This window comes from Lonchura striata, chromosome 15 (genome assembly GCF_050655825.1).
Source record: "Lonchura striata isolate lonStrDom1 chromosome 15, ASM5065582v1, whole genome shotgun sequence".
NCBI classification, from domain to species: domain Eukaryota; kingdom Metazoa; phylum Chordata; class Aves; order Passeriformes; family Estrildidae; genus Lonchura; species Lonchura striata.
In genome coordinates, this window is record NC_140717.1 from 8,929,321 (window position 1) to 8,946,798 (window position 17,478).

A 17,478-nucleotide genomic window follows, 5' to 3' on the forward strand; every position below is an offset into this window, starting at 1 on the left:
AAGAATTTTGTAGCAGTGATCCCCAAAGTTAGAAAAAGAGCAGCTTGGGCATTACAACACAACTAGCTGGGAGAACAGATGGTGTCTGGCCAATCACCAATTCCAAGGCAGGTCTCAAGTATTTCATTAACACTGAATTTGAAAGTGACTTGCATGAATGTGTTTCTTCCTTTATTCTTTGCCCTGGAAGACCAGCTGTAAAATCACTATAATTTTCATTTATTTATTTTCTGAAGAAAAAAGGAAGCAAAAATGGCATGATTTCTGCATGGAAGAGTGTCCAAGCTTTAGACTGAGAATATATCAGATGAAATTTTGAACATAGTCAACATGGTCATAAAAATATATCAAGGATACCTCTGCTTTAAAGTAAACATGATGTTCCACTTACCATCATTTAAAAAAAATTAATTTTAAATTGTCTGGAAGTAAATGTAACAACACAGCCCATGAAGTGAGAACATCTTACTTGATTCAAACTCAGCCTTACCTGTTCCTGTTCCAGTGGGATCACCTCCTTGGATCTGCAGAATTAAAATTAAATCAGCATTACATATGAATCTGTGTGAAAGACATTAAATACAAACCATAAAACCCAATTGTGCTCAATTTTCTGCCTTCTTTTTGTGTCATGTTGACAAGTCAGCAACAAGGAAACCATTACTTCTAATTTGTACCTTATTATCAGCTGGCTGTCATCCCTGACATTGCTTATCCATAAGCAGAATGGCAGTTTCATAAAAATAATAGGTCTTTTATGAGTAAATAGGGAAAAAAACTAATCTCAAATGGGTTAACCAGATCATCCTTTTTATTATGTGCTGAATCAGAACCTGCTTTTTAACTGATGATGCACTGATTTTGGAATTGAAAAGGCTTTACATTTTGCTACCAGCCCTCCACATGCTGGGAAGGCAAGAAAAAGGGGAATATGGAATATTTTTTGTATCTGAATCTGTATCCCACTCACTAGCTCCAGTAGGAAAAATCCTCATGTGAAACTAATCTTTGAGTAACAAAACAGTGTATTAATCACTGTACATGCAGAATCTACAGAAATAATATTCTGTGCTTTAGTGCCAGTGGAGGGAACGTGACATGATCAGTTTCAAAGTAATAGCACACAAGCACAATTTTAGTTGTGAGATTAACTATGAACTGAAATACACAGTGCTGTCAAAAAAAGCTTTTTGTAGGACGACAGGACAGAATGTAACATTCAGTGATGTTCCTTCTGAGTTGTGCTCTGCCTTCAGGATCAGGTTGCTCATTCTTCTGAAAGGAAGTTGCAGGGCAGCTACAATATCCTAAGCTGCCTGGACTGTAACTCTGTAAATAAAGATCTTTGACTACCAAAGACCCATTCCAGGAACAAAAGGTGCTCTTTAACTCCTTTACAAGAAAGCCTGGGCACCCGGTTCTGGAGCACACTAGGAAAGAATAACCTGATAATATCCAAGTGCCACAACCTGAAACAGAAATTCAGATGCTTGCTAAAATTTCATCTGAATGGGATTTCAACAGGCCACAGTATTACTTATCCAAATTAGCATTTCCCCCTCTCTCCTTCTGTTCATTAACCACCCACCCACATCTTGGGGAAGATAACAAGAGCCAAGGCAATGACTCTTCAAGGCTTTGTCTGGAATGCCAGCAAATGCAGTGCTGAATGCAGTGATGTTCTGCGTGACAATGTTAGTCAGAGACAATTGTTAGTAACACCCGTAAGTACACATGGTTAGGACAACTTTCATTCTGATGGTATATTTAATATATTTCTATTGCAAGTTGGCATGCATGGAACAACTTAAACCTGAGATAAGTTAAATATATGGGATATTTTGAGTACATCATATATTGTGCATTACACATGAGTTTTTTAATACTCACCACAAAATTCCGAATTGATCTGTGAAAAATTGTTCCATCATAATATTTCTTCTTGCACAATTTGATAAAGTTTTCACATGTTCGGGGTGTCTGAAAGACAATGGGAAGTTTTAATTAAGCACAACCTTTAACAATCATTACAGTGGTTACAAGAATCACTTTTCACTTGTGCCTTACAAAGAAACAAACATGCAGAACTTGAAGAGGACAAAGGCTCTGTCTACAGGAAAAAACCTGTAATATACCTTCTTTTAAGGTACACTGGAGAGACACACACTGTGTTAAATAAATTAAACCCAGACCTTCTAATTAGCACAAAGAACTGTTGAACATTAGCTCAGATAACAGGAGTTCCCAGTTGACATCTTGATGGTGAACACAGGTAAGCTCAGAGACTTGCAAGTAACTGAGTTCCAGCAGTGTATCACAATCCTGTTCCAAAGAGGGGTTTCTAGCACTGAAAAATGTTAATTTACCAGAGTAAGAAAGAACCTGACTTCTCTGCTCCACTATTTCAAAGTCAGCACATTGAAGCTAACTGGGACAGAAGCATTTGCTCCTCTTTACCACTTGGAAGTAACAACAGGACTGACCCAAGTCACTGGAACACAGGAAAAAAAAAAACAAACCTAAATTGTTTTCAAAACTCTAAATAAAAGAAAAAGATGCTAAATATATTGCCAACTTCTAATTCACTTTTACAGTGCAAACTAAAGTTATTTAGTGAATTTATGAGCCATGATATTTGAACAGTACCTTCTGAAAAACTTACTTTCCACCTAATCAAACACAAGTACAGGAACGGCCTGTTTTCTATACTTGGACATGTTTTCCAGCCCCATTGTGGATTATGTGCATAAATCTATTTAAATTTTACAAAAGAATACATCTAACTGAGTTCTTACAGGCCTTAAAAATATCCTTATTGCTGGATGTGCTGGCAAGTAAAGCCCCAGCATGAGCTGCAGGGGCTGTAAGTGAGAATGCACAAGACTTGTCTTTGTGAAAGGCACCAATTCACTTTGCACTGCTGTGACATCGCTCTTGGTCTGGGAGCTGCTGAGAGGCAGAGACTGAGCCATGCAACATGAAGCGACTTAAAAGCAAAAAAAACCCAAACAAATGAAAAAACAAGGCCAGCCAGATTATAGTAATTTAAGGATGAAATAATCTCTATCTCTTGAAAAGCCAGTCCATACAAGTATTCATCCAGAACCCTACAGAACTTTCTGTATTTTCTCATCTGAAACATAGTAGTTCTCACCCCTCTTTATTTACACTGAAAAGTCTCTTAATTTTCCAAACAAACTTTGTGATATTAAATTCTCTGTATTGATTCCTTCTTAATTACTCTGCTCAGATGATAGTTGTCTATTGGGCCACAAGTGAAAAAATTAGCAAATTCTAATCTTACACCAGCCATTATTTCAGATTTCCTAAAGAATTCATTACTGAGTTAAATGGTAATGGCACCATATTGGCTTTATGGTAGAATGTCACCAAGACATGTACTTTGGTGGCATCCTGAGGGCAACTCATAAGTAACTACATTCCATAAAAATTGTACCAATCAACAGGAGGTTCTCCTACAGTTTCAATGTTTATAGTAAATGTGATTTTCTTTTCCCTTTGAATTTAACATATATGTTTTAAAATAATCTTTGTACTTAATCTTTCTAGTAAAATTCAACCTCTGAGGAATCACTTGTGGAGCACAGACTTTCCTTTATAAGACAGTATCATAACAGCATTGAGCCTAGCATTTTGCTATTAGTTATTACTTGTGGAAAATGTCAGTAAGAATAAAAATAAGTTTAAAGATTTCTTATGAATCAGAAATGGGATCAGCAGCTTTTACCCCACGGCACTTTATGTCATGAGAGCCAAGCACTCTTTGGAGAGAGAGACATAGTTAATTTCTCAAGGAGGAATACAGCAACCTGTAATTAATTTTTCACAAAAAATGAAACCAGGCAAAAGACTGAGTCCCCTAGGAATGGACACCAAATAATCTTAAATTTGCACAAAGTTGATAACCCAATACAGATTTCCTGTTTATTTTCAAAACACGATTTGTAAAATATACATTAAAAAAACCTGGCTCTAGTAATGTATTTTTTTATGCAGGATGTGTGCTGACCCTTCTCTCTAAATGGATTTCTAGCTATTATACCCTTTTCCAGAAATAAGCTTTTCAAATGCAACTTCAGAAATATTTAGTATACTTGCAATAGTCATTTCACTGCAAGGTTTTTTTTAAATAATTGCCACCAAATTGGTTCCCATGGTCACCTCATGCATCACAGAGATACATCTGGCAGGTAAACAGTTCCTTAGCAACATTACCACTACCTTTTATAGTGCTTTTTAGTAAACACATAAGAAGGTTTGCATTCAATCAGTAATAAACCCCAGTTTCAGTCATGCAATAGATCTCGAATATCTTGCTCAAATTATCTGATTTATTCAAAGCAGTTAATGTTCCTGCCAAATCTCACACTGCCAAACACATTTCAGGGATTTTTTTAAAGCAGCATCCTGTCCAAAGCAGGAGAAAAAGGCTCAAGGTTTATGGGGAAGGTGCAGATCCTCAGTAATGAAGTTGTGTTCTGCGCTGACCATACAAACAAAGCCAATCTTTGAAGTCTTTGTTCCAACTACAAAGACTGATAACATATAAATACACATAAACAAACCTGACTTTGTTATTTGATGTAAGATCTTGTGGCAGATGTCAGACTCCCATTCTCTGAATGCAAAGCTGTCTCCTTCAGAAATTTTCTGCACAGCCCTTGCCTCACACCATTTCTGAAGTAGGAGGGGATAGTCAAGGCACCTGGAAATGCAGGAGGTAACGCTGGTGTCTTGTTCTTGTGCTCCAGGCTCACTTTTTAGTTCTGGCTGGTTTTGTCTTAAACTGGCCTCAACAGCAACAGCTAATTTTCCCCTCTTTATCCCTTTTACATTAAGCAGGAAATGACTTAAATTATTTTATTCTACTGACTATGACTTAGACCCATATGTAAGGAAGTCAAGGGAAAATTGCCACCATGTTAACCTGATCTTAAATGCACCGACAGAAAACATGGTTTTTAAATCTACTGCAATATTTTCTCAGAATGATGCAGTGACAGTCCTAGAAAGGAAAATTTAAAAATTGTGGAAGGCTTTTCTGACCAAAGAGTGTGGTAGGAGAGCCCTGAGAAATCCTCCTTTTCTTTGGTCAAGTTGGGACCAAGTAAGTGAATGCAATGTCTCTATGATGTCCTTCAGCTAAAGACACTTTTCTTTCCAAATGACAAATAGTAAGAAGAAAAATTTTATTTATACCAAAAATGAGTCACCTGCTCCAACTGTGCTCCCTATTTATTTTGTAGATGCCAGATAACTGTCTTTCAACTGCTGAAAATTCACACCCAAGACAAGCAGTAAAATTTTAATAAATGCTTTGAGACAGGAATCCAGAAGAGTAGTTATCCCAGAAGATATCACAAATGCTTTGCTTGGCTCACAGATATACATATTTAATGGGGCCACAGCCCAATGGTTTTCTAAGTAGGTTTAAGTCTCCATTTAGCTAACACGCTTAGTAGTGTGGAAAAACCAGCACTCTACCAGTTACTACGCCCAGACAAATTTCAGAGTTAATGAGAGATTGCTGCAAAGAATGATCCTGCAAAAATATCAGTGACAGGAGACTGTGAAATCATTATACTCGGCGAACACTGAAGAAAGGAATATACAATTTAGAAAACCAAAGCAAAACAGAAAAAAAACCTGACTGCTTACTACAATCTCCTAGGATAAATGCAGATTTTATCTGAGCCAATTTCAGTTTCCATTTTGCCAGCAAGGGTGGCTCCAAGCCAGATAAAATTCATCTCTCCTGCTGCATCCTGAGACCTGAAGGGTGAGACCAACGAAGCCGGGTCCCTATCTGATTTCCCAGTCTGCAACTGTCCTTTCTCATCAGCTGGGCCATTACATTTGTAAAAGCTATCTTAACTCAGAATCTCTACTGGGCACCGAAGAGCCAAACAGGAGGAGATGAAAAACCTGCAGCACTCCTGTTGCCAAGGTGCGGGAGATGGGAAAAGAGGGAAGAGCTCCTGAGTTGTTGCCATGACTGCAAGGAAAAAGGCTTTACTATGTGAAGAGCTAATCATTTCAAAATGCTCCATCCCTTGAGGATGTGCATGAACCTTGAAGGGAAATTTCACACTAAGCATTCAGAAGCTGTCATTCGCACATCTGTATAATTTTCTTGTGTTAATTCCACTTCCCTTTTATTTATTTTTTTTCTCTCTAAATTGGATGAACCATAGTAGTGGTACTAAACTACAGAGCCTTGCTATATGCTCATTAACCCTATGTTTCAAAGCAGGAAATAATGAAAAGCTCATTCCTCTCAAATTAAAATTTCATTCTACAGCCTTCATCTTATCACACAATTCTGCTATTAAGAGGCATGAACTAGTGATGGAAATTTCTAAAGCTTCAAACGAAGCTTTCCATTTTCTTAACACAGATCTCCTTTAAAATGCAAGGTAGATTTTGTTTTGCTTTAAACCATTTATGTACTTTTACACAGAGCATTTTTTATCTTGTAATCGTTCATTCAGCAACTCCTCTAATGCATGAGCCCATAAAGAGGTGATTTGGTAAGGTTTAAACTCAGTTTCCCTACTACCTTTCAATCTGTAGTACTCAGCCTACCCATCACAAGAGACGAGAATCCAGCAATAAAAGCTTGGCTTTATTTGGGGCTTAATCAGAGCTAAATGTAATGGTACAATTTCAGGAATCACCATCTATCAGTTGCAAGTGTCTGTTCCCTCCTCCAAGCCATGGAAAGAAATATGTAAATGTTTCAGTGTCCAATACTGTTCTGGAAGGCCATTTAAACCATCCCGTTTCACTTTGTACCAATGAACTATGAGCACATTCCCTTTGTTTCACAGGAAAAGGGACAAGAAAACCCAGAACTCCACAAAGCCCATTGCAAGAGCATGGGAAGAATTTTACTCTGGGAAGCTCATGACATTTCCTGAATGAGAAACATTTACTTCAGACCTAAACACCACTCCCTGCCAGCTCCACTTTCCTGCTAACAGTTCCCCAGTATGAGAGAAGGACTGAGCCCGTGACAGGTGATGGTGGCAAACAACAGCTGCCTATGGTGGTTCAGTTCAAGAAAGCCACAGTTCATCTAAGGGACATAATTCTCAGCTGGTTATACCAAGAGCAAATATGTTCAGGCAATTTGTGATCTGTGATCAGAAGAGCGCAGTTCCAGAGAGTGAGCACTGGGAGACATGAAAGCTTTGGGGCACCGTGGGGTAAAACACTCAGCCAGACTCCTACTGATAATAAAAAAGAATCAGAACAAGCTAACTATGCCTTGGGAAATAGATTGCTGACTTGATAGCAAACATTTGCTTATTTTGCTACCTCAAAGCCTCCAAGTTTGCCTAGAACAAAGAGCAGAATTAATGCATTCTCATTACGCAGAAACTGTAATTTAATCAGCTATTTAGCATAGAGTTCAGCAGATAGCTACATTTCACTTTTAAAAGGCATTTCTTCCACTATACTGATGTTCATAATGTTACCAAAAACTTTTCTGAAGTCTAAGCAAGATGCTCAGCTTAGACAAGATGCCAGTAAAAAGATGACACACTTCAGTTTTAGTTCTCACATTCTTGCATACACAGGGACAATCAATCAGTTTAGCTGAGCACAACTCAAATTAAACAAGGCATCTAATTCACTCATCTAATTTGTCAATGTTAACTACTAGTTCTCCAGAGGCAGAGTCAGCCAGTTATTACTTTTCCTCCAACTTATATTTACTGAAGTGGTAGAAAACAATTCTCATCCCACCTCACTGCCCCCACCAAATTTGCTGTCACGCAAGGATTGAGGAGCTTGTCAGACAGCACAATGTAGGGCTAGGTGCTGATGAGGTTGGACTGGCAAGCAGGACAGCACAAGTGGGTACAGTCTAAATGAGGATGCAACTTTAATTGCTCAGCAACCTACAGCAGCTTAAAACTTGGAGCAATGCATGTCCCACAGCGGCTCCCTGGCATTTCGTCAATCTGCACTGCCTGCACATAAATTCCACCTTTTCAGAAGACGCAACCTGTAACAATTTCCATGCTAGACAAAGAAGCTCTGGTAGCTGTCAACCTCCCAAGGTCACCCTGCTCTCATCAGAGCAGCCAAGGTACAAACAAGAAACACATCAGGGAAAGATGAAGAGCAACAGCTGTGTAATTCCAAAATACCCACCTCATCCTCGGGTTTGGGATCACGAAGTGGCAGACACAGCTGGTATGGGATGTCTGCACCTCATGTCTGCAAATGTCAGAAATCAAGGGGCACGATCCAATAACCATCAATTCCCCTCCCAGATCCAGCTTGCCATGGCAGCTGGGAAGGCAGAAAGGGTCCAAATGTGCAAAATGCCTTTCCACCAATTACTCAGTGCCAAAGGCTGCCAGGAAAACACATAGACAGCCCAGGGCAGCAGGGACCAGTTCATGGAGAGGTGGCTCAGCATATAAAGCTGTGGGTATAAGGAGGAAGGAGGGACATTCAAAGGATGATGTTTGTCTCCCCAAGTAAACATTATGGTGATGAAGCCCAGCTTTCCTGGGGATGGCTGAACACCTGCGTGCCCTTGGGAAGTGGTGAATTAATTCCTTATTTTGCTCTGCTTGTTTGTGCAGCTCTTGCTTTACCTGTTAAACTGCCTTTACCTCAGCCTACAGATTTTCCCCTTTTCTGATCCTCTCCCCCATCCCACTGGTCAGGGAGTGAATAAGTGGCTGTGTGGGGGTTAGTTGCTGACTAGAGTTAAATCAGGATAGGGTGTTATGCTCCCAAAGTGAAAACTACTAAAATATCAGCTTCCAATCACTCAGAACAACTCAGAAGTGACCTGTTCATCAAGATGGCTGTGCAGAGCCATCCTACTCTCAGCCCCACAGAGCAATAGATCTGTCTGCTGTTGTACCACTTGGAGGAAAAAACACACCAAGATACAACAACATCCTCTCTAACAAACATTTTTTAAAAACATATACAGCTCTTCTACTGGAAAAACACAGCTTTGTTTGTTCTTAAGTTTCTGTTGACAAGAAGTCTCAAAGTTGAGAATTGCAGCTCTTCCTATAACAGCCTATTTTGATGAAAAAATATGAAATAAGCCATTACAACCATGCCAAGACCATTGTATTTCATCTCTCTAATCCTATTACCAAATGAACAGACACTGGTACATCATCAGCCAGTTATTTCCCAGACAGTGCCAACATCATGTTGACAGAAAGCAAGTAGAATGGAGGTTTAAATCAGGAAGAAAATGAGATTCGGGAAGACAGGAGAACCTCATCATGCCAGGAGGTCAAAGGATTTTTTCAGCAACGCACTTCTTTGCCAGAGGAAATGGATAAGAAGTTTATAGGCTTCTGATCTTCAGAACAGTCCCTCACACAAAAGGAGAAATTATTTCAAAGAACAGGGCCTGGATTACACATTTATAGATCACAGTCATATTTATCAGGTCAGAGGGCCTAAAAAGATTAAAACATCAATGTTTGTAGAGTAATGGCTTCTTGGGAAAGCTATGCCAAGACATCACCATTAAACAGAGCTTGCCAGACCCTAAAATCTCAAAAAGCATTTTTGGAGCGTCAGATGGAGTTTTGAAATCCATCTCACATTCTTCTTTGTTTTGCCATCTTGCCCTTAAACCTTAAAGTACTAAACCTGAGAGAGACAAGTGAATTTATGAAACCTGCCATGGCAGCTACAGACTGGCATTTGATAACAGCTCTTGGCATGTGCTGAACCACCAGATATCACCCCAGTGACCACTTGTAGGCAGAGGACTCACCCAGCAGAGAAAAGAGATAGAACATCAAACCACGTGTTCATCATTTGACAGGGTCTTCTGGAGCATTACATTTACATATTTATTTATAGGTGTATATATATATATTTAAAAATGGCTGCTCCACCACCTACAAGGTGAAACTCCATCACTATAGTGACTAATGCAGCAGAATACACAAGGCTAATATGCAGTTGTTCCCAGCAGTAACTTGATTAAAGCAACTAACAGAACTTGAGGAGACCAGAAAAGTCACAGTAAATAAAATACAAGAAATTCAGTGATATTCATTGCCTTTCATCAGTTATTTCTTCAGAATTTATGTGTTTGACATACATGGAACTAGAACTGAGAGAATAACACTTGTTGGATATTGTTAGATCTTCTGTACTTGCCAGAATTACTTCTGACAAGTAGAAGTTTTGTAAATTTTTATCCAATTAGTGTATACAACAAATGTTTCTTATGTGCAGCTGAACTCAGCTTCCTGGAAAACATCCCTACAAATGGCCATCTGATTATTCTCCATCAGGAGGAACATATTGTATCTGAATAGGAGGATTGGGAAAAAAACAAATGACCAAAAAATGCAGTAGGCACACTGCTATGATCCCAAGAGAGAACAGTACCTTTGCTCATCTGAGGGTCAAACTCAAAAGGGTGGGAAAAAAATCCAGCTTATCTTTCCAAGTATTTTTATTGCCTTTTTTCAGGTCAATGATTGAAACCACACACCATCCTTCTGGAACCTGAGTGAAGTTTTCTAGTGCCCTGAACAAGTTGATTTCAAACACTGAAATTATCTGGATTCTAGTCCTATGTCATGCTCTTTCTGAATCTTGTCACAAAGTAACTGATGACTTCAATCACACTGCAACACTGATTTCCTGCCCTGGATCAATACAAAACATTTCTTGATTAGGTTTTTGGTGCTAGGAAGAATTTCATCACTATCAATCTTATTGACTGGCGCCTTAAAGTACTAGTATATGAAGAACCCTATATTTATTTTTGAACAAAGGTTTCCACATGTACATACAGACTGAGTTACAAACAATCTATACTGGCAAATAGCTCACAAAAATGGGAAAGAAAGGAAAGAGCTGTGAAGGGACAGGGAGTGAGCACCCAAGGAGAGTGTTGAAGGCAATAGATACTGGGCAGATTTCAGAAGCAGTGCAGAGTGCTGACAGCACAACTACAAAAACATTTTGTTTAAGTACAGACAAGAGGCATGAAAATCCAGTTGAAGACTCAGTACAAATACCATCTAAGGGAGCAAGTATGTCACTTGCTGCTCTCTATTTTAGTGAGGACATTTCACCTCAAAGTATGTATTGAAATCTAAACCATAAGACTATTTTAAAACGTAATTTAAATGTTGTAAGTCCTATCTCTGGACACAGGTATTTATCTGTCATATTTATATAGCAACTTCATCCTCAAGCTTCCTTAAACATTTCACAATCATATATTTGCACTACTGTGAAGTTATGATCACTGCCAGGATGGCTTCCATAATCATATGCACAGGATATCCCTCAGCAATTAAAAAAACCCTGTGCAGTTTAATTTGAGAGAGCATAATGGTACAATCCTGTTCCCCCTGACTGCATTCAAGGACCATACCCACACTATACACTTTGGCAGGAAAACCAAATCCTGTATATAAGCCAGCTCCAATTAGCTTCCAGGAATGGTCCAGCCTGTGCACTGGATAAGGCAGAAAGGCTGATAAAAACTTCAAGTATGATTAATTAAGACTACTGCCACACATACTCACAAGCAAGGTGAACTGGAAGTGTTTAACAATACTTAGATTTTTTCCATCTTTGCAGCCTCAATAGACTCATTGTAGCTGATATGCGTATATGTTTGTGACCTATGTATGTGCTATATGTTTGCAAGATGTTTGCTCTGTCTGCACTGAGCTGACCTCAGTGTGATTCAGGAAAACCAAAGTTAGAAGCACAAACTCCTTATTTAGTAAAGGGAGAAAAACAAGTGCCTCCCGGAAAGAGCTGATTTCACAGACCTAGGAAAATGACCTAAGGTGGATGTTGTGAAAACCTCCCTACAGCAGCAAGTTTTTCTTATTTATTCTAAATATATATCTTTTTCCCCTCTGCAGTGCCAAAGATCTGCTAAATTCACACAGATTTAATCGACACGAAGGAACAGATGGCTGGAGGCCAGCGTTGGATCATGTCTAGTTGTGTAAAACTGCACACACTTCCAGGGTGTACAAGAAGCTTTGTGTGTGAAAGGTGGATGAATAGGAATTCATCTGGAAAAAAAGGAAACATAATGGATATCATACAGGAAGTTTATAATGAGCAATGAAGCCTGGCTCCTCAGGACCAAGTGACACTGGTCACACATGTGGCCAAAAAGCCCACGCTGATGAGAATAGCTGCAGTCAGCCTGCTTTAGCCAGGAGCCAGTTTGAGAAAATATGGCAAAACAAATGATTCAATGCAATCTGCTCGTTCTGCCACTTCCCCTAAATATTGCTGTACTCACATCCTCTGCTTTTTGCCTTATTACAGTGTTACTATTCCATAGCATGGAAAACACCTGTAGGGATGACAGAGACCTACAGAACTACTAACACAATACACTGCTGTGGAGATTCTCATGCTATTTGCATAGATCAGCTTGAGATGTTTACATATATCTTGCTTCTTACTCATGGGAGAGAAAGGAAGAGGAGGGAAAGCCAGAAGACTTATGCTGTTTGCTCTTTTTTCTTCCTTGCACACAAAAATGGATATATTCTCCCAGTACATCTGGATTTCACACCAGGCACCCCAGCTTCCACCCAGAACCACTCCCCTTATGCTTTGTGAGGCTCACAAGAAACAGAAGTTTTACCATTTAAACCCCTATTCACATCCTTCAACTTTTAAAAATACCAACTTTCAGGCCTATAATATCCTGAGACAGAAATCTCAGTAAACCATCAAAGGTTTGAAAACTTTTTTCCTTTTATAGAAGTGGCTGTATAAATAAATAAGCAAACCCACTACCCAAGCAGTGACGTCTGAGACATCACTGTCACCACAACTCATTCATCGATCAGAAGCCTTGCCATGTTTACTATTTTAAGAGCCACTGATTTCCCCCAGAATCAGACTGTATAATAGACTATAAAAAACTTCAGTCTTTTGTTCTTTAAAATCAACTTCTATTAATGGCAAAGGGAAGATGTTTGAAAATTTGAATTTTAAGAACTGGGATAATAGGAAGCAAAAAACATAGTCTAAGGTTTTCATTAAGGTTTGTTCTATAAAGCTTAGGCTTTAGAAACAAATCTAACAATTTCTGAGGATCTTAACTACATGGACTTAGACTGACAGACTGCTCCTGGTTTCGGTGAGGCTCTTTTCCGGGTTCACTAAACTGCTGTGTAACCTTGGATTATTCCCTTTTCACTGTGCTCTGCCTTCTCTTTGCTCTCTTCCTTCCTGGTCATTTTTTGGGTCATTAATCCTGACCCTTTGCAGTTCTAAACATGTACCATGGCATAATGTAGGTAGTCCACTAAAATTATGGGATTACTCACAGAGAACACTTACACATATAGAGTAAATATTTATAGTTAATTAATTTATGTATAAATAAACATTTCCACTGCCAGCTCCAGTTCTGGTTGTTATATACAGAAATTCATCTTATGGGGCACAGTACCATGTCACAGTGCAGCTCCAAATTCAGGTCTCCTTTATTAGTGTGAAGTCGCACATATCCCTTCTTCTTCACATATTGATATCTCACAACATCTTCTTCAATAGCAGCTACAGCAAAGCAAAGGACAGTAATTAGCTTACGCTTGCTAATTGATCCTTAGAAATCATCAGTAAACAATTCATAGAATCTACTGTCTGACCTCCTATGGCAGTGAGTCTTGAGGGATCCTACTCTGCAATTAATCTATGATAACCATGCATTAATCTCTGTGCAAAACACTTTCCATCATAGTAAACCACCAACTCTTTGAGAATCAACCAAATAATGTATATTTTAAATCCCAGAAGCATTCAGTAATACAAACTATAATTTTCAAGCAATGTGTACCAACCACAAACATTACTTTGAACCCAAATTGCTTCTTGTCAATCCCGGAAGCCAAGCAGGTAGCCATCAGCCAACCACAAACTGCTGACATACAGAGATCTACCCAGTTCTGAAAACAGCTGAAGCTATTACTGGGGACATTACTGGTAAGTCAAACCAAAGGATCAATCTATGATGTTTCCATTCCCATTTTGTCAAAATGTCTAGTTAGCCAGATATTTTCTGTACTCTGTCACCTTCAAATCACTGTAACTTACCAAGTAAAAGAACTGAATTTGGTAAACATAGTTCTAGCAATGCGTTCAATCTTTGCCTAAGTATTTGCCATCTAAATTTTAGTGCTTAACTTTCTCAACTGGAAATACTAATGACTCAGCTATTTAATCAATATCCAAACTAAATAAATCTTTTACATTTGTGTTTAGGCTGGAGAATAAAAGGAAATCTTTATTTTATTAAAATGTATTTTGGTGTGAAAAGCAGTAAACTAAAAGTACCATCACAGAATTTGCTGTTGTTCTAATTAATACTGGGCTAGGCCAAAAAGGTGGCCAAGGTTTGGTATGGTATCTGAGGAGAGATTATATTTCATTCCTAACTTAGAAAAGGGGATATGTCAATTTGTCATCTCTGGCCATAGAAAATTTTGGTTCAAAAGAAGTAACTGTAATTCAAAGCCAAAGCTTGACTGTAATTGCTCCAGTATTTTCAGAACAACCTCACTGGAAAGTAAGGATATATCTGGTCAGGGAATACATTTCCATGACATCAGCACTGACCAATTACCAATGCATTCTTTCAGTCCTCATAAATGTATGTGTGCTAAGGAGCACAATTTGAAACTCAGAAATAAAAAAATGGTCTCTAGGTAGGTAGTTCTGGTACCTGCTTCGTGGGTAGTTTCAGGCACCATTGCAGTGGAGGTGAAGGAAGCACTTACAGCTCCAGTGGAATAGTGAGCCTGTTTGCAGAGGAAAAAGCAAGAGAAAAATACATTAGATCTTAGAATTTATCTACCAAAGATACTATTAAGCATCAGAAACACACAAATGCCATCCTTCTAAAGGCAGACTTCTGCTCTAGCTCCTACTGAAGGAAACAAATACCCAGTGCAGCAATAATTCTCCATCTGTTGCCCACATTTGCTCTGATGAAACTGTAGTTAAGGCTGCTCATGCGCTGAGCCAAAGGAGCTTAATGCTTCCCCTCCAGTTTAATACATCACTGTGCAGAGATTCTATCATCACAATTTATTTGTATGTCCAGAGGTACAGATAGGCAAGGAGTACTTCTGCCAAGACATCTGTACAAGTCTCCAGTGCTGCTGAGAGGAAGGAATCACAGAGATACTGTAGGGGGGAGCAAACCAGCCCCTCCCACAGCTGGCCCTGCTGTGTGCAGAGGCACTGTCCCATATTTTGAGCTCTGTAATTCTGCAGATGGGAAATCTCAACGTCACACATGGATTTTGTAGCAAATTACAAAGATCTAATAAACCCAGAGACATGTTTAGCAGTTCCAGGGAAATGCCTGTAAAGAGTCCAGCCAGGTCAATGCTCATTCCTTAAGGTTTCACTGCATTCTAAGCAAGTTTACAGCGATGCCCACCCATGTCCTAAGCTGACAATCCAACTCCCCAGCATGTGTAGAGCTCATCCTTATCTCTGCCCTCTTTTTTCTTCTCCTTACTTTTTTCTTTTTATTATTTTAACACTACAACGTCCCCAAAAAAGAGTGCATTTGTGATCATACTCCTTGGTCACATACACTCCCTAATCTGCCTCTAAGCCTTCTCATTAAAAGCTGTATGCTGCACTGCTGTTAGTTTTCATGTAAGTGTAATCAAATCAGGTAGGCAGACACATCCCAGAATTATTAAAGGACAGAAGAATACTCTCTCTTGCCCTTTTGAAACAGCCTTTGATGTAGGAAATCTAGATGCAGATGGGTTGCTTCTCTTGACAACCATGAACATGCACCTGGAAGTACATGCTTTAAAATATTCCACTAAACTCTGCATTCCAGTGGAAAAATAAAATGGAGGAGCAGCTTGGAATGATTTATGTATTTGTCCACACCAGAAATGATTCACTTGCACTACCTTAAGGTGTGCTCTCTCTGCCAATAAATGCAGGAAGCAATGATAAACAAACTCAAAGTGAGAGATTATAACCTGGGAAAAAGTTTCTGCCAGCACATACATAACCACATCATAAGGACTCTTCCGTCTCATTGTGATTCAGTTCTCAAATGTTTATGTTCATTTGCAATGATTTAACAAATAGAAACTCACTGACACATACTATGCATGTCTAAGGAATCCTGATATGATTCTCATCTTTTCATCTAAGACAAATTTCTGTGTGAGAGGAAACAGAAGGAGCAGTGTTTGTTCATACTGCAATACGGCCTCTAAGAAGAAAAACAACTATTACCATTCTTGAAGAAGTCAATCAGTACCAAACTACAAATTAAGTCAACTTACTGCATTCAGTTTATCCACCTTCTTCTTTTCAGGAGCCTTCATAGTAGCTGCTAAAATGTCATCACCTTTGAATTCCTTATAAAGTTCCAGTAAAGTTTCTCGGGTCTCTGTATTTGTATTTTTCAAATAGTAAGATGGATCTAATTTTGCTTTTTCTTCATCTAGGTAAGACAGAGTTAAATGACTCAGAATTAAAAGAAACATTGTCTTTTGTTCCCCTTCAGTTTATTACATCATTAATTACACAAAAAATTTCCAGCTATTAATGCGACTTTTTTTTAAATAAAAAGGTCTATCAGCTATATATATTCCTCCAGACACAGTGACAAATAGCAATGTATAACACTAATGACAGTGTTAAAAATATATAGCACAAAATATAGTGCAATAAATGCCAATATGATGTACAAGAAAAAAAATCAAGCCAACTATCATGAAAATTTATTTGAAAACACTAGGAATCATCTAAGTCCATTCAAGTCTTGTAAAATTTTTATAGAACAATAAAGACAAAAAACAGTTGGGTACAATATAAACTTCTGTCCTTCACCTCCTCACTGAATGGCCAGGCTTGTGATACTAAAATCCCAGGATCTGATATTTAATGTGACAGTAGGGGAAGAAGGTTGCTGGACTGGACTGTGGAATTTGATTTAGTTAATATTTTAATTTAGTATTTCATTTTTACAAGTTTCACTTGTCCTCTGTCTTGGTATGCTTATTATTTGCTGGATATTAGATATTCCATAGCTGAGATAATACTCACTTATTCTGATTGGGTAAATAGAAAGAGATGCTTGCTTGCACAACAGTAGATTAAAAAACCCCAAAACCCAGATATGAGCATAATAAGCTAACCACTGAGAGATGTCAATTCCACAGAATCATCTTCAGATTTTGCATGTTTGGGTAGCCTACCTTCAATTCATCCTTACCTGGATCAATTACTTTTATGTTGTTTTTAACATGAAAGAAGTTTGAGACATTGAACTTATCCAGGTTTGTTGGATCCTGAAAATAAAAATAATTTTAAAAACTAACATCAGAGACCTTGGTAGGTACATATTCCAAGCAACAGACTACACCGAAGGGCAGACACCATCATAAATAAACAGCGAGAGACAGA

General features: G+C 38.5%; 1 protein-coding gene across 1 annotated transcript in view; it reads right to left on the reverse strand.

The window, feature by feature from the left end:
• Positions 1 to 17,478, reverse strand: part of PPIL2 (peptidylprolyl isomerase like 2) — a 67,820-nt gene that overhangs the window by 23,506 nt on the left and 26,836 nt on the right. Inside the window, exons 9-14 of the mRNA XM_021549965.3 lie at positions 17,288 to 17,363; positions 16,353 to 16,513; positions 14,753 to 14,828; positions 13,481 to 13,587; positions 1,891 to 1,980; positions 491 to 524 (exon numbers count right to left, since the gene is read on the reverse strand). Coding sequence (XP_021405640.1) covers positions 491 to 524; positions 1,891 to 1,980; positions 13,481 to 13,587; positions 14,753 to 14,828; positions 16,353 to 16,513; positions 17,288 to 17,363 — 544 coding nt within the window. The remainder of the gene's footprint in view (positions 1 to 490; positions 525 to 1,890; positions 1,981 to 13,480; positions 13,588 to 14,752; positions 14,829 to 16,352; positions 16,514 to 17,287; positions 17,364 to 17,478) is intronic.